We start from the raw sequence: 27,965 nt of genomic DNA, 5'->3' as shown, positions 1-27,965 counted from the left end.
GTGAGGGATGTGTGATATATCAGAGTGTTTCAGTAGGGGTGTGGGTTGTATCAGTGTTACAGTGAGTGGTGTGGGGTATATCAGCGTGTCATAGTGAGAGGTATGGGGTATATCAGAGAGTCACATTGGGGGTGTGGGGTATATCAGAGTGCTAAATTGAGGCGTGTGGATTAAATCAGTGTTATCAGAATGTTCAAGTGAGGGATGTGGGGTATATCAGAGAGTTACAGTGATGGGTCTGGGGTATATCAGAGTGTTACACTGAGGGGTGTGGGGTATATGTGAGAGTTACAGTGAGGTGTGTGGAATATATCTGAGTGTTCAAGTGAGGGGTGGGGGTATTTCAGAATGTTACAGTGAGGAGTGTGGGGTATATCAGAGTGTTAAAGTGAGGGGTGTGGGATATATAAGAATGTTACAGTGAGGGATGTGGGTATATCAGAATATTACAATGAGGGGTGTGGGGTATATCAGGTTGTTACAATAAGGGATGTGGGATATGTCAGAGTGTTACAGTGACGGATTTGGAATATATCAGGGTGTTACAGTGAGGTGTGTGGTAAATATCAGCGTTATTGAGAGGGTGTGGGATATATCAGAGTGCTACAATGAGGCATATGGGATATATCAGAGTATTAGAGTGCAGGGTGTGGGGTATATCAGCGTGTTACAATGAGGGTTGTGAGGTATATCAGCATGTTACAGTAAGAGGTGTGTGGTATTTCAGCGTGTTCCAGTGAGGGGTTTGGGATATATCACAGTGTTACATTGAGGTATGTGGAATATATCAGAGTGTTACAGTGAGGGGTGGGGGTATTTCAGAATGTTACAGTGAGGGGTGTGGGGTACATCAGAGTGTTACAGTGAGGGGTGAGGTGTATATCAGGGTGTTACAGTTAGGGAGGTGGGATATGTCAGAGTGTTACAGAGAGGGATGTGGGGTATAACAGAGTGTTACAGTGAGGGGTGTGGTGTATATCAGGGTGTTACAGTTAGGGATGTGGGATATGTCAGAGTGTTACAGTGAGGGATGTGGGGTATAACAGAGTGTTACAGTGATGGGTGTGTGTTATATCAGAGTGTTACAGTGAGGGGTGTGGTGTATATCTGAGAGTTACAGTGAGGTGTGTGTCGGCTATATCAGAGTATTACAGTAAGGGGTGTGGGATATATCAGTGTGTTACAGTGATGGGTGTGGGGTATATCAGAGTGTTACAGTGAGGGGTGTGATGTATATCTGAGAGTTACAGTGAGGTGTGTGTCGGCTATATCAGAGTATTACAGTAAGGGGTGTGGGATATATCAGTGTGTTACAGTGAGGGGTGTGGGGTATATCAGAGTGTTACAGTGAGGGGTGTGGGGTATATCAGAGTGTTACAGTGAGGGGTGTGGGGTATATCAGAGTCTTATAGTGAGGAATCTGGGGTATATCAGGGTGTTACAATAAGGGATGTTGGATATATTAAAGTGTTACAGTGAGGTTTGTGGCATATATCAGAGTGTTATAGTGAGGTGTGTGGGGTATATCAGTGTTACAGTGAGGGGTGTGTGATATATCAGTGTTGCAGTGAGGGGTGTGGGATATATCAGAGTGTTGCAGTGAGGGGTGTGGTGTTTTACACAGTGTTACAGTGAAGGATGTGGTGTAGATCAGAGTGTTAAAATGAAGTGTTTGGGGTATAACAGTGTTACACTGAGGGATATAGGATATATCAGAGTATTACTGTGAGGGATGTGGGATATATCAGAGTGTTACAGTGAGGGATGTGGGGTATATCAGCGTGTTACAGTGAGGGGTGTAGGGTATATCCGGGTGTTAAATTGAGGGATGTCGGAAATATCAGTGTTACAGTGAGGGAGTGGGGTATTTCAGAGTGTTACAGTGAGGGGTGCATCAGAGTGTGACAGTGTGGGGTATATCAGAGCGTCACAGTGAGGCGTGTGGCACATATCAGAGTGTTCCAGTGAGGTGTGTGGTATATATCAGAATGTTGCAGTGAGGGATGTGTGGTATATAAGAGTGTTACAGTGAGGGGTGTGGGGTATGTCAGAGTGTTACACTGAGGTGTGTGGTAAATATCAGTGTTATTGAGAGGGTGTGGGATATATCAGAGTGCTACATTGAGGCATATGGGATATATCAGAGTATTAGAGTGCAGGGTGTGGGGTATATCAGCGTGTTACAATGAGGGTTGTGAGGTATATCAGCATGTTACAGTAAGAGGTGTGTGGTATTTCAGCGTGTTACAGGGAGGGGTTTGGGATATATCACAGTGTTACATTGAGGTATGTGGAATATATCAGAGTGTTACAGTGAGGGGTGGGGGTATTTCAGAATGTTACAGTGAGGGGTGTGGGGTACATCAGAGTGTTACAGTGAGGGGTGTGGTGTATATCAGGGTGTTACAGTTAGGGATGTGGGATATGTCAGAGTGTTACAGAGAGGGATGTGGGGTATAACAGTGTTACAGTGAGGGGTGTGGTGTATATCAGGGTGTTACAGTTAGGGATGTGGGATATGTCAGAGTGTTACAGTGAGGGATGTGGGGTATAACAGAGTGTTACAGTGAGGGGTGTGGTGTATATCAGAGTGTTACAGTGAGGGGGGGGGAATATATCAGAGTGTTACAGTGAGGGGCTGTGTGATATATCAGAGTGTTAGAGTGAGGGGTGGGGGTATTTCAGAATGTTACAGTAAGGGGTGTGGGGTAAATCAGAGTTTTACAGTGAGGGGTGTGGGGTATATCAGGGTGTTACAGTTAGGGATGTGGGATATGTCAGAGTGCTACAGTGTGGGGTGTGGTATATATCAGAGTGTTACAGTGAGTGGCTGTGGGATATATCAGAGTGTTACAGTGAGGGGTGTGGGATATATCAGTGTGTTACAGTGAGTGGTGTGGGATATATCAGGGTGTTAAAGTGAAGGGTGTGGGGTATATCAGAGTGCTACAACGAGGGAGGTGGGATTTATCAAAGTATTACAGTGAGGGATGTGGGATGTATCAGAGTGTTACAGCGAGGGAGGTGGGATATCTCAGAGTATTACAGTGAGGGGTATGGGATATATCAGGGTGACATAGTGAGAGGTATGGGGTATATCAGAGTGTCACAGTGAGGGTGTGGGGTATATCAGAGTGCTAAATTGAGGCGTGTGGATTAAATCAGTGTTACCATGAGGGATGTGGGATATATCAGAGTGTTACAGTGAGATACGTGGAATATATCAGAGTGTTCAAGTGAGGGGTGTGTGTATTTCAGAATGTTACAGTGAGGGATGTGGGATATATCAGAGTGTTACAGTGAGATACGTGGAATATATCAGAGTGTTCAAGTGAGGGGTGTGTGTATTTCAGAATGTTACAGTGAGGGGTGTGGGGTATATCAGAGTGTTATAGTGAGGGGCGTGGAATATATTAGAGTGTTACAGTGAGGGATGTGAGATATATCAGTGTTACAGCGAGGGGTGTGTGGTATGTCAGAGTGTTACATTGAGGTGTGTGGTAAATATCATCGTTACTGTGAGGGTGTGGGGTATATCAGCGTGTTACTGTGAGGGGTGTAGGGTATATCAGGGTGTTAAATTGAGGGGTGTGGGATATATCAGAGTGTTACAGTGAGGGGTGTGGGATATATCAGAGTGTTACAGTGAGGAGTGTGGGATATATAAGAATGTTACAGTGAGGGATGTGGGTGTATCAGAATGTAACAATGAGGGGTGTGGAGTATATCAGAGTGTTACAGTGAGGGGTGTGGGATATATCAGAGTGTTATAGTGAGGGGTGTGTGATATATCACAGTGTTACAGTGAGGGATGTGGGGTATTTCAGCGTGTTACAGTGAGGGGTGTAGGGTATATCCGGGTGTTAAATTGAGGGATGTGGGAAATATCAGGGTTACAGTGAAGGAGTGGGGTATTTCAGAGTGTTGCAGTGTGGGGTGCATCAGAGTGTGACAGTGTGGGGTATATCAAAGTGTCACAGTGAGGCGTGTGGCATATATCAGAGTGTTCCAGTGAGGGTTGTGGTGTATATCAGAATGTTGCAGTGAGGGATGTGTGGTATATCAGAGTGTTACAGTGAGGGGTGTGGGGTATGTCAGAGTGTTACAGTGAGGGGAGTGGGGTGTAACAGAGTGTTACAGTGAGGGGTGTGGGGTATAACAGAGTGTTACAGTGAGGGGTGTGGGATATATCAGAGTGTTACAGTGAGGGGCTGTGGGATATATCAGAGTGTTACAGTGAGGGATGTGGGATGTATCAGAGTGTTACAGTGAGGGGTGTGGTGTATATCAGAATGTTGCAGTGAGGGGTGTGTGGTATATCAGAGTGTTACAGTGAGGCATCTGGGATATATCAGTGTGTTACAGGAGTGGTATGGGGGATATCAGCGTGTTACAGTGAGGGCTGTGGGATATATCAGTCTGTTACAGTGAGGGGTGTGGGATATATCAGGGTGTTACAGTGAAGGGTGTGGGGTATGTCAGAGTGATACAGTGAGGGGCGTGGGATATATCAGAGTGTTACAGTGAGGGGTGTGGTGTATATTAGAGTGTTACAGTGAGTGGTGTGGGATATATCAGGGTGTTACAGTGAAGGGTGTGGGGTATATCGGAATGTTGCAGTGAGGGATGTGTGGTATATCAGAGTGTTACGGTGAGGGGTGTGGGGTATGTCAGAGTGTTACACTGAGGTGTGTGGTAAATATCAGCGTTATTGTGAGGGTTTGGGGTATATCAGAGTGCTACATTGGGTCGTATGGGATATATCAGAGTATTAGAGTGCAGGCTGTGGGGTATATCAGCATGTTACCATGAGGGTTGTGGGCTATATCAGCATGTTACAGTAAGGGGAGTGTGGTACATCAGCGTGTTACTGTGAGGGGTTTGCGATATATCAGAGTGTTACAGTGAGGGGTGTTGGGTATAACAGTGTTACAGTGAGGGGTGTGGGGTATATCAGAGTGTTACAGTGAGGGGTGTGGGGTATAACAGAGTGTTACAGTGAGGGGTGTGGGGTATATCAGAGTGTTACAGTGAGGGGTGTGGGATATATCAGAGTGTTACAGTGAGGAGCTGTGGGATATATCAGAGTGTTACAGTGAGGGGTCTGGGATATATCAGAGTGTTACAGTGAGGGGTGTGGTGTATATCAGATTGTTACAGTGATGGGTCTGGGATATATCAGAGTGTTACAGGAGTGGTATGGGGGATATCAGCGTGTTACAGTGAGGGCTCTGGGATATGTCAGTGCGCTACAGTGAGTGGTGTGGGATATATCAGGGTGTTACAGTGAAGGGTGTGGGGTATATCTGAGTGTTACAGTGATGGGTGTGGGATGTATCAGAGTGTTACAGTGATGGGTGTGGGGTATATCAGATTTTTACAGTGAGGGATGTGGGGTTTATCAGAGTGTTACAATGAGGGGTGTGGGGTATATCAGTGTTACAGTGATGGGTGTGGGGTTTATCAGAGTGTTACAGTGAGGGGTGTGGGGTATATCAGAGTGTTTCAGTGAGGGGTGTGTGATATATCAGAGTGTTTCAGTGAGGGGTATGGGGGATATCAGCGTAACACAGTGAGGGCTGTGGGATATATCAGTGTGTTACAGTGAGTGGTGTGTGATGTATCAGGGTATTACAGTGAAGGGTGTGGGGTATATCAGCGTGTTACAGTGAGTTGTGTGGGATGTATCAGAGTGCTACAGTGAGGGATGTGGGATATATCAGAGTAACAGTGAGGGGTGTGGGGTATATCAGCGGGACATAGTGAGGGGTATGGGGTATATCAGGGAGCTACATTGAGGGATGTGGATTACATCAGTGTTACCATGAGGGGTGTGGGATAGATCAGAGTGTTACAGTGAGGGGTGTGGGATACTTGAGAGTGTTACACTGAGGGGTGTGGGGTATATCAGCGTGTTACAGTGAGGGGTGTGGGATATATCAGAGTGTTACAGTGAGGGGTATGGGGGATATCAGCTTGTCACAGTGAGGGCTGTCCGATATATCAGGGTGTTACAGTGAGTGGTGTGGGATATATCAGGGTTTTACAGTGAAGGGTGTGGGATATGTCAGAGTTTTACAGTGAGGGATGTGGGATATATCAGAGTGTTATTGTGAGGGATGTGGGATATATCAGAGTGTTATTGTGAGGGGTGTGGGGTATATCAGCGTGTTACAGTGAGGTATGTGGAATATATTAGACCGTTACAGTGAGGGGTGCGGGGTATATCAGGGTGTTACAATAAGTGGTGTAGTGTACATCAGAGTGTTAGAGTTAGGGATGTGGGATATGTCAGAGTGTCACAGTGAGGGCTGTGGGTTATATCAGAGTGTTACAGTGAGAGGTGTGGGGTATATCAGAGTGTTACAGTGAGAGGTATGGGGTATATCAGAGTGCTACATTGAGTCGTATGGGATATATCAGAGTATTAGAGTGCAGGGTGTGGGGTATATCAGCGTGTTACCATGAGGGTTGTGGGCTATATCAGCATGTTACAGTAAGGGGTGTGTGGCATATCAGCATGTTACAGTGAGGAGGTTGGGATATATCAGAGTGTTACAGTGAGGGGTGTGGGGTATAACAGAGTGTTACAGTGAGGGGTGTGGGGTATATCAGAGTGTTACAGTGAGGTGTGTGGTGTATAACAGAGTGTTACAGTGAGGGGCTGTGGGATATATCAGAGTGTTACAGTGAGGGGTCTGGGATATATCAGAGTGTTACAGTGAGGGGTGTGGTGTATATCAGAGTGTTACAGTGATGGGTCTGGGATATATCAGAGTGTTACAGGAGTGGTATGGGGGATATCAGCGTGTTACAGTGAGGGCTGTGGGATATATCAGTCTGTTACAGTGAGGGGTGTGGAATATATCAGGGTGTTACAGTGAGGGGTGTGGGGTATATCAGAGTGTTACAGTGATGGGTCTGGGATATATCAGAGTGTTACAGGAGTGGTATGGGGGATATCAGCATGTTACAGTGAGGGCTCTGGGATATATCAGTGTGTTACAGTGAGTGGTGTGGGATATATCAGGGTGTTACAGTGAAGGGCGTGGGGTATATCTGAGTGTTACAGTGAGGGATGTGGGATGTATCAGAGGGTTACAGCGAGGGGGGTGGGATATTTCAGAGTATTACAGTGAGGGGTATGGGATATATCAGGGTGACATAGTGAGAGGTATGGGATATATCAGAGTGTCACAGTGAGGGTGTGGGGTATATCAGAGTGCTACATTGAGGCGTGTGGATTATATCAGGGTTACCGTGAGGGATGTGGGATATATCAGAGTGTTACAGTGAGGGGTGTGGGGTATATCAGATTTTTACAGTGATGGGTGTGGGGTTTATCAGAGTGTTACAGTGAGGGGTGTGGGGTATGTCAGAGTGTTACAGTGAGGGGTGTGGGATATATCAGAGTGTTTCAGTGAGGGGCATGGGGGATATCAGCGTGTCACAGTGAGGACTGTGGGATATATCAGTGTGTTACTGTGAGTGGTGTGCGATATATCAGGGTATTACAGTGAAGGTTGTGGGGTATATCAGCGTGTTACAGTGAGGTGTGTGGGATGTATCAGAGTGCTACAGTGAGAGATGTGGGATATATCAGAGTAACAGTGAGGGGTGTGGGGTAATCAGCGGGACATAGTGAGGGGTATGTGGTATATCAGGGAGCTACATTGAGGGATGTGGATTATATCAGTGTTACCGTGAGGGGTGTGGGATATATCAGAGTGTTACAGTGAGTGGTGTGGGATATATAAGAAAGTTACAGTGAGGGATGTGGGTATATCAGCGTGATACAGTGAGGGGTGTGGGGTATATCAGGGTCTTACAATAAAGGATATGGGATATATCAGTGTTATAGTGAGGGATGTGTGATATATCAGAGTGTTACAGTGAGGGATGTGGGGTATATCAGCGTGTTACAGTGAGAGGTGTAGGGTATATCCGGGTGTTAAATTCTGGGATGTCGGAAATATCAGTGTTACAGTGAAGGAGTGGGGTATTTCAGTGTGTTGCAGTGTGGGGTGCATCAGAGTGTGACAGTTTGGGGTATATCAGAGTGTAACAGTGAGGCGTGCGGTATATATCAGAGTTTTCCAGTGAGGGTTGTGGTGTATATCAGAATGTTGCAGTGAGGGATGTGTGGTATATCAGAGTGTTACACTGAGGTGTGTGGTAAATATCAGCGTTATTGTGAGGGTGTGGGGTATATCAGAGTGCTACATTGTGTCATATGGGATATATGAGAGTATTAGAGCGCAGGGTGTGGGGTATATCAGCGTGTTACCATGAGGGTTGTGGGCTATATCAGCATGTTACAGTAAGTGGTGTGTGGTATATCAGCGTGTTACAGTGAGGGGTTTGCGATATATCAGAGTGTTACAGTGAGGGGTGTGGGGTACAACAGTGTTACAGTGAGGGGTGTGGGGTATATCAGAGTGTTACAGTGAGGGGTGTGGGGTATATCAGAGTGTTACAGTGAGGGGTCTGGGGTATATCAGAGTGTTACAGTGAGGGGTGTGGGATATATCAGAGTGTTACAGTGATGGGTCTGGGATATATCAGAGTGTTACAGGAGTGGTATGGGGGATATCAGCGTGTTACAGTGAGGGCTCTGGGATATGTCAGTGCGCTACAGTGAGTGGTGTGGGATATATCAGGGTGTTACAGTGAAGGGCGTGGGGTATATCTGAGTGTTACAGTGAGGGATGTGGGATGTATCAGAGGGTTACAGCGAGGGGGGTGGGATATTTCAGAGTATTACAGTGAGGGGTATGGGGTATATCAGGGTGACATAGTGAGAGGTATGGGCTATATCAGAGTGTCACAGTGAGGCTGTGGGGTATTTCAGAGTGCTACATTGAGGCGTGTGGATTATATCAGTGTTACCGTGAGGGATGTGGTGTATATCCGTTTGTTACAGTGATGGGTGTGTGGTTTATCAGAGTGTTACAGTGAGGGGTGTGGGGTATATCAGATTTTTACAGTGAGGGATGTGGGGTTTATCAGAGAGTTACAGTGAGGGGTGTGTGATATATCAGCGTGTTACAGTGAGGGGTTTGGGATATATCAGAGTGTTACAGTGAGGTATGTGGAATATATTAGACTGTTACAGTGAGGGGTGCGGGGTATATCAGGGTGTTACAATAAGTGGTGTAGTGTACATCAGAGTGTTAGAGTTAGGGATGTGAGTTGTGTGGGATGTATCAGAGTGCTACAGTGAGGGATGGGGATATATCAGAGTAACAGTGAGGGGTGTGGGGTATATCAGCGGGACACAGTGAGGGGTATGGGGTATATCAGGGAGCTACATTGAGGGATGTGGATTATATCAGTGTTACCATGAGGGGTGTGGGATATATCAGAGTGTTACAGTGAGGGGTGTGGGATACTTGATAGTGTTACACTGAGGGGTGTGGGGTATATCAGCGTGTTACAGTGAGGGGTGTGGGATATATCAGAGTGTTACAGTGAGGGGTGTGGGATATATCAGATTGTTACAGTGTAGGGTGTGGTGTATATCAAAGTGTTACAGTGAGGGGTCTGGGATATATCAGAGTGTTACAGTGAGGGGTATGGGGGATATCAGCTTGTCACAGTGAGGGCTGTCCGATATATCAGAGTGTTACAGTGAGTGGTGTGGGATATATCAGGGTTTTACAGTGAAGGGTGTGGTATATGTCAGAGTTTTACAGTGAGGGATGTGGGATATATCAGAGTGTTATTGTGAGGAGTGTGGGATATATCAGGGTGTTACAGTGAGGGGTGTGGGGTATATCAGCGTGTTACAGTGAGGGGTTTGGGATATATCAGAGTGTTACAGTGAGGTATGTGGAATATATTAGACTGTTACAGTGAGGGGTGCGGGGTATATCAGGGTGTTACAATAAGTGGTGTAGTGTACATCAGAGTGTTAGAGTTAGGGATGTGGGATATGTCAGAGTGTTACAGTGAGGGCTGTGGGATATATCAGAGTGTTACAGTGAGAGGTGTGGGGTATATCAGAGTGTTACAGTGAGGGCTGTGGGATATATCAGAGTGTTTCAGTGAGAGGTATGCGGTATATCAGAGTGTCACAGAGAGGGTGTGGGGTATATCAGAGTGTTACAGTGATGGGTGTGGGGTTTATCAGACTGTTACAGTGAGGGGAGTGGGGTATATCAGAGTGTTACAGTGAGGGCTGTGGGATATATCAGAGTGTTTCAGTGAGGGGTGTGGGTTGTATCAGAGTGTTACAGTGAGGGGTCTGGGATATATTAGAGTGTTACAGTGTGGGGTATGGGGGATATCAGCGTGTCACAGTGAGGGCTGTGGCATATATCAGTGTGTTACGGTGAAGGGTGTGGGGTATGCCAGAGTGTTACAGTGAGGGATGTGGGGTATATCAGAGTGTCACAGTGAGGGCTGTGGGATATATCAGTGTGTTACAGTGAAGGGTGTGGGGTATGCCAGAGTGTTACAGTGAGGGGTGTGGGGTATATCAGCGTGTTACAGTGAGACGTGTGGGGTATATTAGTGTTCAGTGAGGGATGTGGGTATATCAGAGTGTTACAGTGAGAGATTTGGGGTAAATCAGTGTTACTGTGAGGGGTTTGGGGTATATCAGTGTTACAGTGAGGTGTGTGGGATGTATCAGAGTGCTACAGTGAGGGATGTGGGATATATCAGCGTGACATAGTGAGATGTATGGGGTATATCAGAGTGTCACACTGAGGGTGTGGGGTATATCAGAGTGTTACAGTGGGGGTTGTGGGAATATCTGTGTTACAGTGACGTGTGTGGGGTATATCAGAGTGTTACAGTTAGGGATGTGGGATATTTCAGAGTGTTACAGTGAGGGATGTGCGGTATATCAGAGTGTTACAGTGATGGGTGTGAGGTATAACAGAGTGTTACAGTGGGGGCTGTGGGATATATCAGTGTTTCAGTGAGGGGTGTGGGATATATCAGAGTGTTACAGTGAGGGGTGTGGGATACTTGAGAGTGTTACAGTGAGGGGTGTCGGGTATATCAGCGTGTTACAGTGAGGGTTGTGGGATATATTAGAGTGTTACTGTGAGGGGTTGGGTTATATCATCATGTTACAGTGAGGGGTGTGCGATGTATCAGAGTTTTACAGTGAGGGCTGTGGGATATATCACAGTGTTTCAGTGAGGGGTGTGGGATGTACCAGAGTGTTACAATGAGGGGTGTGGGATACTTGAGAGTGTTACAGTGAGGGGTGTGGGGTATATCAGCGTGTTACAGTGAGGGATGTGGGATATATCAGAGTGTTACAGTGAGGGTATGGGGGATATCAGCGTGTCACAGTGAGGGCTGTGGGATATATCAATGTGTTACAGTGAGCGGTGTGGGATATATAAGGGTGTTACAGTGAAGGGTGTGGGGTATGTCAGAGTGTTACAGTAACGGATGTGGGGTATATCACAGTGTTTCAGTGAATGGTGGGGTTATATCACCATGTTACAGTGAGGTGTGTGGGATGTATCAGAGTGCTACAGTGAGGGATGTGGGATATATCAGCGTGACATAGTGAGATGTATGGGGTATATCAGAGTGTCACACGGAGGGTGTGGGGTATATCAGAGTGTTACAGTGGGGGTTGTGGGAATATCAGTGTTACAGTGACGTGTGTGGGGTATATCAGAGTGTTACAGTTAGGGATGTGGGATATGTCAGAGTGTTACAGTGAGGGATGTGCGGTATATCAGAGTGTTACAGTGATGGGTGTGGGGTATATCCTAGTGTTACAGTGCGGGCTGTGGGATATATCAGAGTGTTTCAGTGAGGGGTGTGGGATGTATCAGAGTGTTACAGTGAGGGGTCTAGGATTTATCACAGTGTTACAGTGAGGGGTATGGGGGATATCAGCGTGTCATAGTGAGGGCTGTGGGATATATCAGTGTATTACAGTGAGTGGTGTGGGATATATCAGGGTGTTACAGTGAAGGGTGTGGGGTATGTCAGAGTGTTGCAGTGAGGGATGTGGGGTATATCAGAGTGTTATAGTGAGGGGTGTGGGATATATCAGAGTGTTACAGTGAGGGGTGTGGGATATATCAGGGTGTTACAGTGAGGGGTGTGGGATACTTGAGAGTGTTACAGTGAGGGGTGTGGGGTATATCAGCGTGTTACAGTGAGGGGTGTGGGGTATATCAGCGTGTTACAGTGAGGGGTGTGGGATATATCAGAGTGTTACAGTGAGGGCTATGGGGGATATCAGCGTGTCACAGTGAGGGCTATGGGGGATATATCAATGTGTTATATTGAGTGGTGTGGGATATATCAGGGTGTTATAGTGAAGCGTGTGGGGTATGTCAGAGTGTTTCAGTGAATGGTGGGGTTATATCAGCATGTTACAGTGAGGTGTGTGGGATGTATCAGAGTGCTACAGTGAGGGATGTGGGATATAACAGCGTGACATAGTGAGATGTATGGGGTATATCAGAGTGTCACACTGAGGGTGTGGGGTATATCAGAGTGTTACAGTGGGGGTTGTGGGAATATCAGTGTTACAGTGACGTGTGTGGGGTATATCAGAGTGTTACAGTTAGGGATGTGGGATATGTCAGAGTGTTACAGTGAGGGATGTGCGGTATATCAGAGTGTTACAGTGATGGGTGTGGGGTAAATCAGAGTGTTACAGTGCGGGCTGTGGGATATATCAGAGTGTTACAGTGAGGGGTGTGGGGTATATCAGCGTGTTACAGTGAGGGGTGTGGGGTATATCAGCATGTTACAGTGAGGGGTGTGGGATATATCAGAGTGTTACAGTGAGGGCTATGGGGGATATCAGCGTGTCACAGTGAGGGCTATGGGGGATATATCAATGTGTTATATTGAGTGGTGTGGGATATATCAGGGTGTTATAGTGAAGCGTGTGGGGTATGTCAGAGTGTTTCAGTGAATGGTGGGGTTTTATCAGCATGTTACAGTGAGGTGTGTGGGATGTATCAGAGTGCTACAGTGAGGGATGTGGGATATAACAGCGTGACATAGTGAGATGTATGGGGTATATCAGAGTGTCACACTGAGGGTGTGGGGTATATCAGAGTGTTACAGTGGGGGTTGTGGGAATATCAGTGTTACAGTGACGTGTGTGGGGTATATCAGAGTGTTACAGTTAGGGATGTGGGATATGTCAGAGTGTTACAGTGAGGGATGTGCGGTATATCAGAGTGTTACAGTGATGGGTGTGGGGTACATCAGAGTGTTACAGTGCGGGCTGTGGGATATATCAGAGTGTTTCAGTGAGAGGTGTGGGATGTATCAGAGTGTTACAGTGAGGGGTGTGGGATATAGCAGAGTGTTACAGTGATGGGTGTGGTGTATATCAGAGAGTTACAGTGAGGGGAATGGGGGATATCAGCGTGTCATAGTGAGGGCTGTGGGATATATCAGTGTATTACAGTGAGTGGTGTGGGATATATCAGGGTGTTACAGTGAAGGGTGTGGGGTATGTCAGAGTGTTACAGTGAGGGATGTGGGGTATATCAGAGTGTTACAGTGAGGGGTGTGGGATACTTGAGAGTGTTACAGTGAGGGGTGTGGGGTATATCAGAGTGTTACAGTGAGGGGTATGGGGGATATCAGCGTGTCACATTGAGGGCTGTGGGATATATCAATGTGTTACAGTGAGTGGTGTGGGATATATCAGGGTGTTACAGTGAAGGGGGTGGGGTATGTCAAAGTGTTACAGTGAGGGATGTGGGATATATTAGAGTGTTACAGTGAGGGGTGTGGGATACATCAGAGTGTTACAGTGAGGGGTTGGGTTATATCAGCATGTTACAGTGAGGGGTGTGGGATGTATCAGAGTTTTACAGTGAGGGCTGTGGGATATATCACAGTGTTACAGTGAGGGGTGTGGTGTATATCAGAGTGTTACAGTGAGGGGTCTGGGATATATCAGAGTGTTACAGTGAGGGGTATGGGGGATATCAGCATGTCACAGTGAGGGCTGTGGGATACATCAGTGTGTTACAGTGAGTGGTGTGGGATATAGCAGGGTGTTACAGTGAAGGGTGTGGGGTACATCAGAGTGTTACAGTGAGGGATGTGGGGTATATCAGAGTGTTACAGTGAGGGGTGTGGGATACTTGAGAGTGTTACAGTGAGGGGTGTGGTGTATATCAGCGTGTTACAGTGAGGGGTGTGAGATATATCAGAGTGTTACAGTGAGGGTATGGGGATATCAGCGTGTCACAGTGAGGGCTGTGGGATATATCTGTGTTACAGTGAGTGGTGTGGGATATATAAGGGTGTTACAGTGAAGGGTGTGGGGTATGTCAGAGTGTTACAGTAACGGATGTGGGGTATATCACAGTGTTACAGTGAGGGGTGTCGGATATATCAGAGTGTTATGGTGAGGGTTGTGTGATACTTCAGAGTGTTACAGTGAGGGGTTGGGTTATATCAGCATGTTACAGTGAGGGGTGTGGGATGTATCAGAGTTTTAGTGAGGGCTGTGGGATATATCACAGTGTTTCATTGAGGGGTGTGGGATGTATCAGTGTGTTACAATGAGGGGTGTGGAATATATCAGAGTGTCACAGTGAGGGGTGTGGCATATATCAGAGTCTTACAGTGAGGGGTCTGGGATATATCAGAGTGTTACAGTGAGGGGTATGGGGGATATCAGCTTGTCACAGTGAGGGCTGTGGGATATATCAGTGTGTTCCAGTGAGTGGTGTGGGATATATCAGTGTTACAGTGAGGGGTGTGGGATACTTGCGAGTGTTACAGTGAGGGGTGTGGGGTATATCAGCGTGTTACAGTGATGGGTTTGGGATATATCAGAGTGTTACAGTAAGGTATGTGGAATATATTAGAGTGTTACAGTAAGGTCTGTGGAATATATCAGAGTGTTACAGTTAGGGATGTGGGATATTTCAGAGTGTTACAGTGAGGGATGTGCGGTATATCAGAGTGTTACAGTGAGGGGTGTGGGGTATATCAGAGAGTTACAGTGAGGGGTGTGGGACGCATCAGAGTGTTACAGTGAGGGGTGTGGGATATATCAGAATGTTACAGTGAGGGGTGTGGTGTATATCAGCATGTTACAGTGAGGAGTGTGGGATGTATCAGAGTGCTACAGTGAGGGGTGTGGGGTATATCCGCTTGTCATAGTGAGAGGTACAGGGTATACCAGAGTGTCACAGTGAAGGTGTGGGTTATATCAGAGAGCTACGTTGAAGCGTGTGGATTATATCAGTGTTTCCGTGAGGGATGTGGGGTATATCAGAGTGTTACATTGAGGGGTGTGGGTTATATCAGAGTGTTACAGTGAGTGGTGTGGAGTATATCAGCATGTTACAGTGCGGGGTGTGGGGTATATCAGCGTGTTACAGTGAGACGTGTGGGGTATATTAGTGTTCAGTGAGGGATGTGGGTATATCAGAGTGTTACAGTGAGAGATTTGGGGTAAATCAGTGTTACTGTGAGGGGTTTGGGGTATATCAGTGTTACAGTGTGGGGTGTGGGGTATATCAGAGTGTTACAGTGAGGGGTATGGGATGTATCAGAGTGTTACAGTGAGGGGTGTGGGGTATATCAGAGTGTTACAGTGAGGGGTATGGGATATATCAGAGTGTTAAAGTGAGTGATGTGAGGTATATCAGAGTGTTACAGTTAGGGATGTGGGATATGTCAGAGTGTTACAGTGAGGGATGTGGGGTATATCCTAGTGTTACAGTGATGGGTGTTGGGTTTCTCAGACTGTTACAGTGAGGGGTGTGTGGTATATCAGAGTGTTTCAGTGAGGGGTGTGGTATATATCAGAGTGTTACAGTAAGGGGTGTGATGTATATCAGTGTGTTACAGTGAGGGGTCTGGGATATATCAGAGTGTTACAGTGAGGGATATGGGGGATATCAGCGTGTCACAGTGAGGGTTGTGGGATATATCAGTGTGTTACAGTGAGTGGTGTGGGATATATCAGGGTGTTACAGTGAATGGTGTAGGGTATGTCAGAGTGTTACAGTGAGGGGTGTGGGATACATGAGAGTGTTACAGTGAGGGCTGTGGGGTATATCAGGGTGTTACAGTGAGGGAAGTGGGGTATATCAGAGTGTTACAGTGATGGGTGTGGGGTTTATCCGACTGTTACAGTGAGGGGTGTGGGGTATATCAGAGTGTTACAGTGAGGGGTGCGGTGTATATCAGATTGTTACAGTGATAGGTGTGGGGTTTATCACACTGTAACAGTGAGGGCTGTGGGATATATCAGAATGTTTCAGTGAGGGGTGTGGGATGTATCAGAGTCTTACAGTGAGGGGTGTGGGATATATCAGAGTCTTACAGTGAGGGGTGTGGTGAATATCAGAGTGTTACAGTGAGGGGTCTGGGATATATCAGAGTGTTACAGTGAGGGGTCTGGGATATATCAGAGTGTTAGTGAGGGGTCTGGGATATATTAGAGTGTTACAGTGTGGGGTATGGGGGATATCAGCGTGTCACAGTGAGGGCTGTGGGATATATCAGTGCGTTACGGTGAAGGGTGTGGGGTATGCCAGAGTGTTACAGTGAGGGATGTGGGGTATATCAGAGTGTCACAGTGAGGGCTGTGGGATATATCAGTGTGTTACAGTGAAGGGTGTGGGGTATGCCAGAGTGTTACAGTGAGGGGTGTGGGATATATCAGAGTGTTACAGTGAGGGGTATGGGGGATATCAGCGTGTCACATTGAGGGCTGTGGGATATATCAGAGTTTTACAGTGAGGGCTGTGGGATATATCACAGTGTTTCAGTGAGGGCTGTGGGGTGTATCAGAGTGTTACAATGAGGGGTGTGGGATACTTGAGAGTGTTACAGTGAGGGGTGTGGTGTATATCAGCGTGTTACAGTGAGGGGTGTGAGATATATCAGAGTGTTACAGTGAGGGTATGGGGGATATCAGCGTGTCACAGTGAGGGCTGTGGGATATATCTGTGTTACAGTGAGTGGTGTGGGATATATAAGGGTGTTACAGTGAAGGGTGTGGGGTATGTCAGAGTGTTACAGTAACGGATGTGGGGTATATCACAGTGTTACAGTGAGGGGTGTGGGATACTTCAGAGTGTTTCAGTGAATGGTGGGGTTATATCACCATGTTACAGTGAGGTGTGTGGGATTTATCAGAGTGCTACAGTGAGGGATGTGGGATATATCAGCGTGACATAGTGAGATGTATGGGGTACATCAGAGTGTCACACTGAGGGTGTGGGGTATATCAGAGTGTTACAGTGGGGGTTGTGGGAATATCTGTGTTACAGTGACGTGTGTGGGGTATATCAGAGTGTTACAGTTAGGGATGTGGGATATGTCAGAGTGTTACAGTGAGGGATGTGCGATATATCAGAGTGTTACAGTGAGGGATGTGCGATATATCAGAGTGTTACAGTGATGGGTGTGGGGTATATCCTAGTGTTACAGTGCGGGCTGTGGGATATATCAGAGTGTTACAGTGAGGGGTGTGGGATATATCAGAGTGTTACAGTGATGGGTGTGGTGTATATCAGAGTATTACAGTGAGGGGTCTGGGATATATCAGAGTGTTACAGTGAGGGGTATGGGATGTATCAGAGTGTTACAGTGAGGGGTGTGTGGTATATCAGAGTGTTTCAGTGAGGGGTTTGGGATGTATCAGAGTGTTACAGTGAGGGGTGTGGGATATATCAGAGTGTTACAGTAAGGGGTGTGATGTATATCAGTGTGTTACAGTCAGGGGTCTGGGATATATCAGAGTGTTACAGTGAGGGATATGGGGTATATCAGCGTGTCACAGTGAGGGCTGTGGGATATATCAGTGTGTTACAGTGAGTGGTGTGGGATATATCAGGGTGTTATAGTGAATGGTGTGGGGTATGCCAGAGTGTTACAGTGAGGGATGTGGGGTATATCAGAGTGTTTCAGTGAGGGGTGTGGGATGTATCAGCGTGTTACAGTGAGGGGTGTGGGATATATCAGAGTGTTACAGTGAGGGGTGCGGTGTATATCAGATTGTTACAGTGATGGGTGTGGGGTTTATCAGACTGTTACAGTGAGGGCTGTGGGATATATCAGAATGTTTCAGTGAGGGGTGTGGGATGTATCAGAGTCTTACAGTGAGGGGTGTGGGATATATCAGAGTGTTACAGTGAGGGGTGTGGTGTATATCAGAGTGTTACAGTGAGGGGTCTGGGATATATCAGAGTGTTACAGTGAGGGGTCTGGGATATATCAGAGTGTTACAGTGAGGGGTCTGGGATATATTAGAGTGTTACAGTGTGGGGTATGGGGGATATTAGCGTGTCACAGTGAGGGCTGTGGGATATATCAGTGTGTTACAGTGAAGGGTGTGGGGTATGCCAGAGTGTTACAGTGAGGGATGTGGGGTATATCAGAGTGTTACAGTGAGGGGTGTGGGATACTTCAGAGTTTTACAGTGAGGGGTGTGGGGCATATCAGCGTGTTACAGTGAGGGGTGTGGGATATATCAGAGTTTACAGTGAGGGCTATGGGGGATATCAGCGTGTCACAGTGAGGGCTGTGGGATATATCAATGTGTTACAGTGAGTGGTGTGGGATATATCAGGGTGTTACAGTGAAGGGTGTGGGGTATGTCAGAGTGTTACAGTAAGGGATGTGGGGTATATCAGAGTGTTACAGTGAGGGGTGTGGGATATATCAGAGTGTTACAGTGAGGGGTGTGGGATACTTCAGAGTGTTTCAGTGAACGGTGGGGTTATATCAGCATGTTACAGTGAGGTGTGTGGGATGTATCAGAGTGCTACAGTGAGGGATGTGGGATATATCAGCGTGACATAGTGAGATGTATAGGGTATATCAGAGTGTCACACTGAGGGTGTGGGGTATATCAGAGTGTTACAGTGGGGGTTGTGGGAATATCAGTGTTACAGTGACGTGTGTGGGGTATATCAGAGTGTTACAGTTAGGGATGTGGGATATTTCAGAGTGTTACAGTGAGGGATGTGCGGTATATCAGAGTGTTACAGTGAGGGGTGTCGGGTATATCAGCGTGTTACAGTGAGGGGTGTGGGATATATCAGAGTGTTACAGTGAGGGGTATGGGGGATATCAGCGTGTCACATTGAGGGCTGTGGGATATATCAATGTGTTACAGTGAGTGGTGTGGGATATATCAGGGTGTTACAGTGAAGGGTGTGGGGTATGTCAGAGTGTTACAGTGAGGGTTGTGGGATATATTAGAGTGTTACTGTGAGGGGTTGTGTTATATCATCATGTTACAGTGAGGGCTGTGGGATATATCACAGTGTTTCAGTGAGGGGTGTGGGATACTTGAGAGTGTTACAGTGAGGGGTGTGGGGTATATCAGCGTGTTACAGTGAGGGGTGTGAGATATATCAGAGTGTTACAGTGAGGGTATGGGGGATATCAGCGTGTCACAGTGAGGGCTGTGGGATATATCAATGTGTTACAGTGAGTGGTGTGGGATATATAAGGGTGTTACAGTGAAGCGTGTGGGGTATGTCAGAGTGTTACAGTAACGGATGTGGGGTATATCAGAGTGTTACAGTGAGGGGTGTGGGATATATCAGAGTGTTACAGTGAGGGGTGTGGGATATATCAGAGTGTTACAGGGAGGGGTGTGGGATACTTCAGAGTGTTTCAGTGAATGGTGGGGTTATATCAGCATGTTACAGTGAGGTGTGTGGGATGTATCAGAGTGCTACAGTGAGGGATGTGGGATATATCAGCATGACATAGTGAGATGTATGGGGTATATCAGAGTGTCACAGTGAGGGTGTGGGGTATATCAGAGTGTTACAGTGGGGGTTGTGGGAATATCAGTGTTACAGTGACGTGTGTGGGGTATATCAGAGTGTTACAGTTAGGGATGTGGGATATGTCAGAGTGTTACAGTGAGGGATGTGCGGTATATCAGAGTGTTACAGTGATGGGTGTGGGGTATATCCTAGTGTTACAGTGCGGGCTGTGGGATATATCAGAGTGTTTCAGTGAGGGGTGTGGGATGTATCAGAGTGTTACAGTGAGGGGTGTGGGATATATCAGAGTGTTACAGTGATGGGTGTGGTGTATATCAGAGTGTTACAGTGAGGGGTCTGGGATATATCAGAGTGTTACAGACAGGGGTATGGGGGATATCAGCGTGCCACATTGAGGGCTGTGGGATATATCAATGTGTTACAGTGAGTGGTGTGGGACATATCAGGGTGTTACAGTGAAGGGGGTGGGGTATGTCAGAGTGTTACTGTGAGGGGTGTGGGATATATTAGAGTGTTACAGTGAGGGGTATGGGGCTATCAGCGTGTCACATTGAGAGCTGTGGGATATATCAATGTGTTACAGTGAGTGGTGTGGGATATATCAGGGTGTTACAGTGAAGGGGGTGGGGTATGTCAGAGTGTTACAGTGAGGGGTGTGGGATATATTAGAGTTTTACAGTGAGGGCTGTGGGATATATCACAGTGTTTCAGTGAGGGGTGTGGGATTTATCAGAGTGTTACAATGAGGGGTGTGGAATATATCAGAGTGTTGCAGTGAGGGGTGTGGTGTATATCAGAGTGTTACAGTGAGGGGTCTGGGATATATCAGAGTGTTACAGTGAGGGGTATGGGGGATATCAGCGTGTCACAGTGAGGGCTGTGGGATATATCAGCGTGTTACAGTGAGGGGTGTGAGATACATCAGAGTGTTACATTGAGGGCTATGGGGGATATCAGCGTGTCACAGTGAGGGCTGTGGGATATATCAATGTGTTACAGTGAGTGGTGTGGGATTTATCAGGGTGTTACAGTGAAGGGTGTGGGGTATGTCAGAGTGTTACAGTAACGGATGTGGGGTATATCAGAGTGTTACAGTGAGGGGTGTGGGATATATCAGAGTGTTACAGTGAGGGGTGTGGGATACTTTAGAGTGTTTCAGTGAATTGTGGGGTTATATCAGCATGTTACAGTGAGGTGTGTGGGATGTATCAGAGTGCCACAGTGAGGGATGTGGGATATATCAGCGTGACAAAGTGAGATGTATGGCGTATATCAGAGTGTCACAGTGAGGGTGTGGGATATATCAGAGTGTTACAGTGGGGGTTGTGGGAATATCAGTGTTACAGTGACGTGTGTGGGGTATATTAGAGTGTTACAGTTAGGGATGTGGGATATGTCAGAGTGTTACAGTGAGGGATGTGCGGTATATCAGAGTGTTACAGTGATGGCTGTGGGCTATATCAGAGTGTTACAGTGCGGGCTGTGGGATATATCAGAGTGTTTCAGTGAAGGGTGTGGGATATATCAGAGTGTTACAGTGATGGGTGTGGTGTATATCAGAGTGTTACAGTGAGGGGCCTGGGATATATCAGAGTGTTACAGTGAGGGGTATGGGGAATATCAGCGTGTCATAGTGAGGGCTGTGGGATATATCCGTGTATTACAGTGAGTGGTGTGGGATATATCAGGGTGTTACAGTGAAGGGTGTGGGGTATGTCAGAGTGTTACAGTGAGGGATGTGGGATATATCAGAGTGTTATAGTGAGGGGCGTGGGATATATCAGAGTGTTACAGTGAGGGGTGTGGGGTATATCAGTGTGTTACAGTGAGGGGTGTGGGATATATCAGAGTGTTACAGTGAGGGGCATGGGGGATATCAGCGTGTCACATTGAGGGCTGTGGGATATATCAATGTGTTACAGTGAGTGGTGTGGGATATATCAGGGTGTTACAGTGAAGGGGGTGGGGTATGTCAGAGTGTTACAGTGAGGGGTGTGGGATATATTAGAGTGTTACAGTGAGGGGTGTGGGATACATCAGAGTGTTACAGTGAGGGGTTGGGTTATATCAGCATGTTACAGTGAGGGGTGTGGGATGTATCAGAGTTTTAGTGAGGGCTGTGGGATATATCACAGTGTTTCAGTGAGGGGTGTGGGATGTATCAGAGTGTTACAATGAGGGGTGTGGAATATATCAGAGTGTCACAGTGAGGTGTGTGGCATATATCAGAGTCTTACAGTGAGGGGTCTGGGATATATCAGAGTGTTACAGTGAGGGGTATGGGGGATATCAGCTTGTCACAGTGAAGGCTGTGGGATATATCAGTGTGTTACAGTGAGTGGTGTGGGATATATCAGAGTGTTATAGTGAGGGGTGTGGGATACTTGAGAGTGTTACAGTGATGGGTGTGGGGTATATCAGCGTGTTACAGTGATGGGTTTGGGATATATCAGAGTGTTACAGTAAGGTATGTGGAATATATTAGAGTGTTACAGTAAGGTATGTGGAATATATTAGAGTGTTACAGTTAGGGATGTGGGGTATATCAGAGTGTTACAGTGAGAGGTGTGGGGTATATCAGAGTGTTATAGTGAGAGATGTGGCGTATATCAGAGTGTTACAGTTAGGGATGTGGGGTATATCAGAGTGTTACAGTGAGAGGTGTGGGGCATATCAGACTGTTACAGTGAGGGGTGTGGGGTATATCAGAGTGTTACAGTGGGGGTGTGGGGTATATCAGAGAGTTACAGTGAGGGGTGTGGGACGCATCAGAGTGTTACAGTGAGGGGTGTGGGATATATCAGAATGTTACAGTGAGGGGTGTGGTGTATATCAGCATGTTACAGTGAGGGGTATGGGATGTATCAGAGCGCTACAGTGAGGGATGTGGGATATATCAGCGTGACATAGTGAGAGTTATGGGGTACATCAGAGTGTCACAGTGATGGTGTGGGGTATATCAGAGTGCTACGTTGAGGCGTGTGGATTATATCAGTGTTACAGTGAGGTATGTGGAATATATCAGTGTGTTACAGTGAGGGGTGTGGCGTATATCAGACTGTTACAGTGCGGGGTGTGGGGTATATCAGAGTGTTACAATGAGGGGCGTGGGATATATCAGGGTGTTACAGTGAAGGGTGTGGGGTATGTCAGGGTGTTACAGTGAGTGGTGTGGGGTATATCAGCATGTTACAGTGAGGAGTGTGGGATGTATCAGAGTGCTACAGTGAGGGGTTTGGGGTATATCCGCTTGTCATAGTGAGAGGTACAGGGTATACCAGAGTGTCACAGTGAAGGTGTGGGTTATATCAGAGAGCTACGTTGAAGCGTGTGGATTATATCAGTGTTACCGTGAGGGATGTGGGGTATATCAGAGTGTTACATTGAGGTGTGTGGGTTATATCAGAGTGTTACAGTGAGTGGTGTGGAGTATATCAGCATGTTACAGTGCGGGGTGTGGGGTATATCAGCGTGTTACAGTGAGACGTGTGGGGTATATTAGTGTTCAGTGAGGGATGTGGGTTCTCAGAGTGTTACAGTGAGGGGTGTGGGATATTTCAGAGTGTTCCAGTGAGTGGTGTGGGATATACCAGAGTGTTCCAGTGAGTGGAGTGGGGTTTATCAGAGTGTTACAAAGGGTGTGGGTTATATAGGGGCGTCACTGTAAGGGGTTTGGGGTATAGAGGGGCGTCTCTGTAAGAGGTGTGGGGTATATCGGGGAGTCTCTGTAAGGGGTTTTGGTTATATAGGGGCCTCTCTGTAAGGGGTGTGGTGTCTATCGGGGAGTCTCTGTAAGAGGCGTGGGGTATATCAGGGAGTCTATGTAAGAGGTGTGGTGTATATCGGGGTGTCTCTGTAAGAGGCGTGGGGTATATCAGGGAGTCTATGTAAGAGGTGTGGTGTATATCGGGGCATCTCTGTAAGAGGCGTGGGGTATATCGGGGTGTCTGTAAGGGGTGTGGGGTAAATAGGGGTTTCTCTGTAAGGGGTGTGGGGTATATAGGGGTTTCTCTGTAAGAGGTGTGGGGTATATCGGGGAGTCTCTAAAGGGTGTGGGGTATATAGGGGTTTCTCTGTAAGAGCTGTGGGGTATATTGGGGAGTCTCTGTAAGGGTGTGGGGTATATAGGGGTTCCTCTGTAAGAGCTGTGGGGTATATAGGGGTTTCTCTGTAAGGGGTGTGGGGTATATCAGAGAATCTATGTAAGAGGCGTGGGGTATGAGTCTGTGAGTGGAGTGTGAGGTGTCTACAAGACAGTGTCACGTTGCCTTTTGTGTTGTATATTGAAGGCCGATACCTGGGCACATACCTGAATTCCAGGGGGAATGTTGTAGATGATGCGAATGGTTTTGGAGTCAGGATATCCGGGGAGAGAGTGAGGAATTGTATGGTATTCCATTTTCCCTGGTGGCTGGGTCCCAGTCTTCACTCCATATATTGTCTTGCAGGTGGGACATTGGAGACTTCCATCCTGCAACCGGGAGAGGAATTAACACTGGGGAGGTGAGGGTAAGGTAGAGAGACATTTACTCTGTATCTAACCCCGTGCTGTACCTGTCCTGGGAGTGTTTGATGGGGACAGTGGAGAGGGTGCTTTACTCTGAATCTAACCCTGTGCTGTACCTGTCCTGGGAGTGTTTGATGGGGACGGTGTAGAGGGGCCTTTACTCTGTAGCTAACCCCGTGCTGTACCTGTCCCGGGAGTGTTTGATGGGGACAGTGCAGACGGAGCTTTACTCTGTATCTAACCCCGTGCTGTACCTGTCCTGGGAGTGTTTGATGGGGACAGTGTAGAGGGAGCTTTACTCTGAATCTAACCCCATGTTGTACCTGTCCAGGGAGAGTTTGATGGGGACAGTGCAGAGGGAGATTTACTCTGTATCTAACCCCGTGCTGTACCTGTCCTGTGAGTGATTGATGGGGACAGTGTAGAGGGAGATTTACTCTGGATCTCAACCCATGCTGTACCAGTCCTGGGAGTGTTTGATGGGGACGGTGTAGAGGGACTTTTACTCTATCTAGCCCCGTGCTGTACATGTCCTGGGAGTGTTTGATGGGGACAGTGTAGAGGGAGTTTTACTCTGTATCTAACCCCGTGCTGTACCTGTCCTGGGAGTGTTTGATGGGGACAGTGTAGAGGGACCTTTACTCTGTATCTAACCCCGTTCTGTACCAGTCCTGGGAGTGTTTGATGGGGACAAAGTAGAGGGAACTTCCTCTGTATCTAACCCTGTGCTGTACCTATCCAGGGAGTGTTTGATGGGGACAGCGTAGAGGGAGATTTACTCTGTATCTAACCCCGTGCTGTACCTGTCCTGTGAGTGATTGATGGGGACAGTGTAGAGAGACATTTACTCTAGCCCCGTGCTGTACATGTCCTGGGAGTGTTTGATGGGGACAGTGTAGAGGGAGCTTTAATCTGTATCTAACCCCATGCTGTACCTGTCTTGGGCGTGGTTCATGGGGACTGTGTAGAGGGAGCTTTACTCTGTATCTAACCCCGTGCTGCACCTGACCTGGGAGTGTTTGATGGGGACAGTTTAGAGAGACATTTACTCTGTATCTGACGCTGTGCTGTACCTGTCCTGGTAGTGTTTGATGGGGACAGTGTAGAGGGAGCTTTACTCTGTATCTAACCCCGTTCTGTACCTGTCCTGGGAGTGTTTGATGGGGACAAATGTAGAGGGAACTTCCTCTGAATCTAACTCTGTGCTGTACCTGTCCTGGGAGTGTTTGATGGGGACAGTGTAGAGAGACATTTACTCTGTATCTAACCCTGTGCTGTACCTGTCCTGGGAGTGTTTCATGGGGATCGTCTAGAGGGAGCTTTACTCTGAATCTAACCCCATGTTGTACCTGTCCAGGGAGAGTTTGATGGGGACAGTGCAGAGGGAGATTTACTCTGTATCTAACCCCGTGCTGTACCTGTCCTGTGAGTGATTGATGGGGACAGTGTAGAGGGAGATTTACTCTGGATCTCAACCCATGCTGTACCAGTCCTGGGAGTGTTTGATGGGGACGGTGTAGAGGGACTTTTACTCTATCTAGCCCCGTGCTGTACATGTCCTGGGAGTGTTTGATGGGGACAGTGTAGAGGGAGTTTTACTCTGTATCTAACCCCGTGCTGCACCTGTCCTGGGAGTGTTTGATGGGGACAGTGTAGAGGGACCTTTACTCTGTATCTAACCCCGTTCTGTACCAGTCCTGGGAGTGTTTGATGGGGACAAAGTAGAGGGAACTTCCTCTGTATCTAACCCTGTGCTGTACCTATCCAGGGAGTGTTTGATGGGGACAGCGTAGAGGGAGATTTACTCTGTATCTAACCCCGTGCTGTACCTGTCCTGTGAGTGATTGATGGGGACAGTGTAGAGAGACATTTACTCTAGCCCCGTGCTGTACATGTCCTGGGAGTGTTTGATGGGGACAGTGTAGAGGGAGCTTTAATCTGTATCTAACCCCATGCTGTACCTGTCTTGGGCGTGGTTCATGGGGACTGTGTAGAGGGAGCTTTACTCTGTATCTAACCCCGTGCTGCACCTGACCTGGGAGTGTTTGATGGGGACAGTTTAGAGAGACATTTACTCTGTATCTAACCCTGTGCTGTACCTGTCCTGGGAGTGTTTCATGGGGATCGTCTAGAGGGAGCTTTACTCTGTATCTAACCCCGTGCTGTACCTGTCCTGGAAGTGTTTGATGGGGACAGTGTAAAGGGAGTTTTACTCTGTATCTAACCCCGTGCTGCACCTGTCCTGGGAGTGTTTGATGGGGACAGTGTAGGGGGAGCTTTACTCTGTATCTAACCCTGTGCTGTACCTGTCCTGAGAGTGTTTGATGGGGACCATGTAGAGGGAGCTTTACTCTGTATCTAACCCCGTGCTGTACCTGTTCTGGGAGTGTTTGATGGGGACAGTGTAGAGGGAGCTTTACTCTGTATCTAACCCCGTGCTGTACCTGTCCTGGGAGTGTGTGATGGGGACGGTGTAGAGGGAGCTTTACTCTGCATCTAACCCCGTGCTGTACCTGCGCTGGGAGTGTTTGATGGGGACAGTGTAGAGGGAGATTTACTCTGTATCTAACCCTATGCTGTACCTGTCCTGGGAGTGTTTGATGGGGACAGTGTAGAGGGAGCTTTACTCTGTATCTAACCCTGTGCTGTACCTGTCCTGGGAGTGTTTGATGGGGACAGTGTAGAGGGAGATTTACTCTGTATCTAACCCCGTGCTGTACCTGTCCTGTGAGTGATTGATGGGGACAGTGTAGAGGGAAATTTACTCTGGATCTCAACCCATGCTGTACCAGTCCTGGGAGTGTTTGATGGGGACGGTGTAGAGGGACTTTTACTCTATCTAGCCCCGTGCTGTACATGTCCTGGGAGTGTTTGATGGGGACAGTGTAGAGGGAGCTTTACTCTGTATCTAACCCCGTGCTGTACCTGTCCTGGTAGTGTTTGATGGGGACAGTGTAGAGGGAGATTTACTCTGCATCTAACCCTGTGCTGTACCTGTCCTGGGAGTGTTTGGTGGGGACAGTGTAGAGGGAGATTTACTCTGTATCTAACCCCGTGCTGTACCTGTCCTGTGAGTGATTGATGGGGACAGTGTAGAGGGAAATTTACTCTGGATCTCAACCCATGCTGTACCAGTCCTGGGAGTGTTTGATGGGGACGGTGTAGAGGGACTTTTACTCTATCTAGCCCCGTGCTGTACATGTCCTGGGAGTGTTTGATGGGGACAGTGTAGAGGGAGATTTACTCTGTATCTAACCCCGTGCTGTACCTGTCCTGGTAGTGTTTGATGGGGACAGTGTAGAGGGAGATTTACTCTGCATCTAACCCTGTGCTATACTTGTCGTGGGAGTGTTTGGTGGGGACAGTGTAGAGGGAGCTTTACTCTGTATCTAACCCTGTTCTGTACCTGTCCTGGGAGTGTTTGATGGGGACAAATGTAGAGGGAACTTCCTCTGAATCTAACTCTGTGCTGTACCTGTCCTGGGAGTGTTTGATGGGGACAGTGTAGAGGGAGCTTTACTCTGTATCTAACCCCGTGCTGTACCTGTCCTGGGGGTGTTTGATGGGGACAGTGTAGAGGGAGCTTTACTCTGTATCTAACCCCTTGCTGTACCTGTCCTGGGAGTGTTTAATGGGGACAGTGTAGAGGGAGATTTACTCTGTATCTAACCTCCTGCTGTAACTGTCCTGGGAGTGTTTGATGGGGATGCTGGGTGTAAAGAGATGTGATT

General features: G+C 47.4%; 1 protein-coding gene across 1 annotated transcript in view; it reads right to left on the bottom strand.

The window, feature by feature from the left end:
• LOC121269348 (E3 ubiquitin-protein ligase DTX4-like) overlaps positions 1-27,965 on the bottom strand; it is a 149,992-nt gene that overhangs the window by 14,761 nt on the left and 107,266 nt on the right. The window contains exon 10 of the mRNA XM_041173900.1: positions 24,037-24,198. Coding sequence (XP_041029834.1) covers positions 24,037-24,198 — 162 coding nt within the window. The remainder of the gene's footprint in view (positions 1-24,036; positions 24,199-27,965) is intronic.

The sequence above is a fragment of the Carcharodon carcharias genome, chromosome 24, assembly GCF_017639515.1.
Source record: "Carcharodon carcharias isolate sCarCar2 chromosome 24, sCarCar2.pri, whole genome shotgun sequence".
Classification (NCBI taxonomy): Eukaryota; Metazoa; Chordata; class Chondrichthyes; order Lamniformes; family Lamnidae; genus Carcharodon; species Carcharodon carcharias.
Note: the sequence above shows the minus strand (reverse complement) of the source record. Positions and strands in the feature narration are given on the sequence as shown.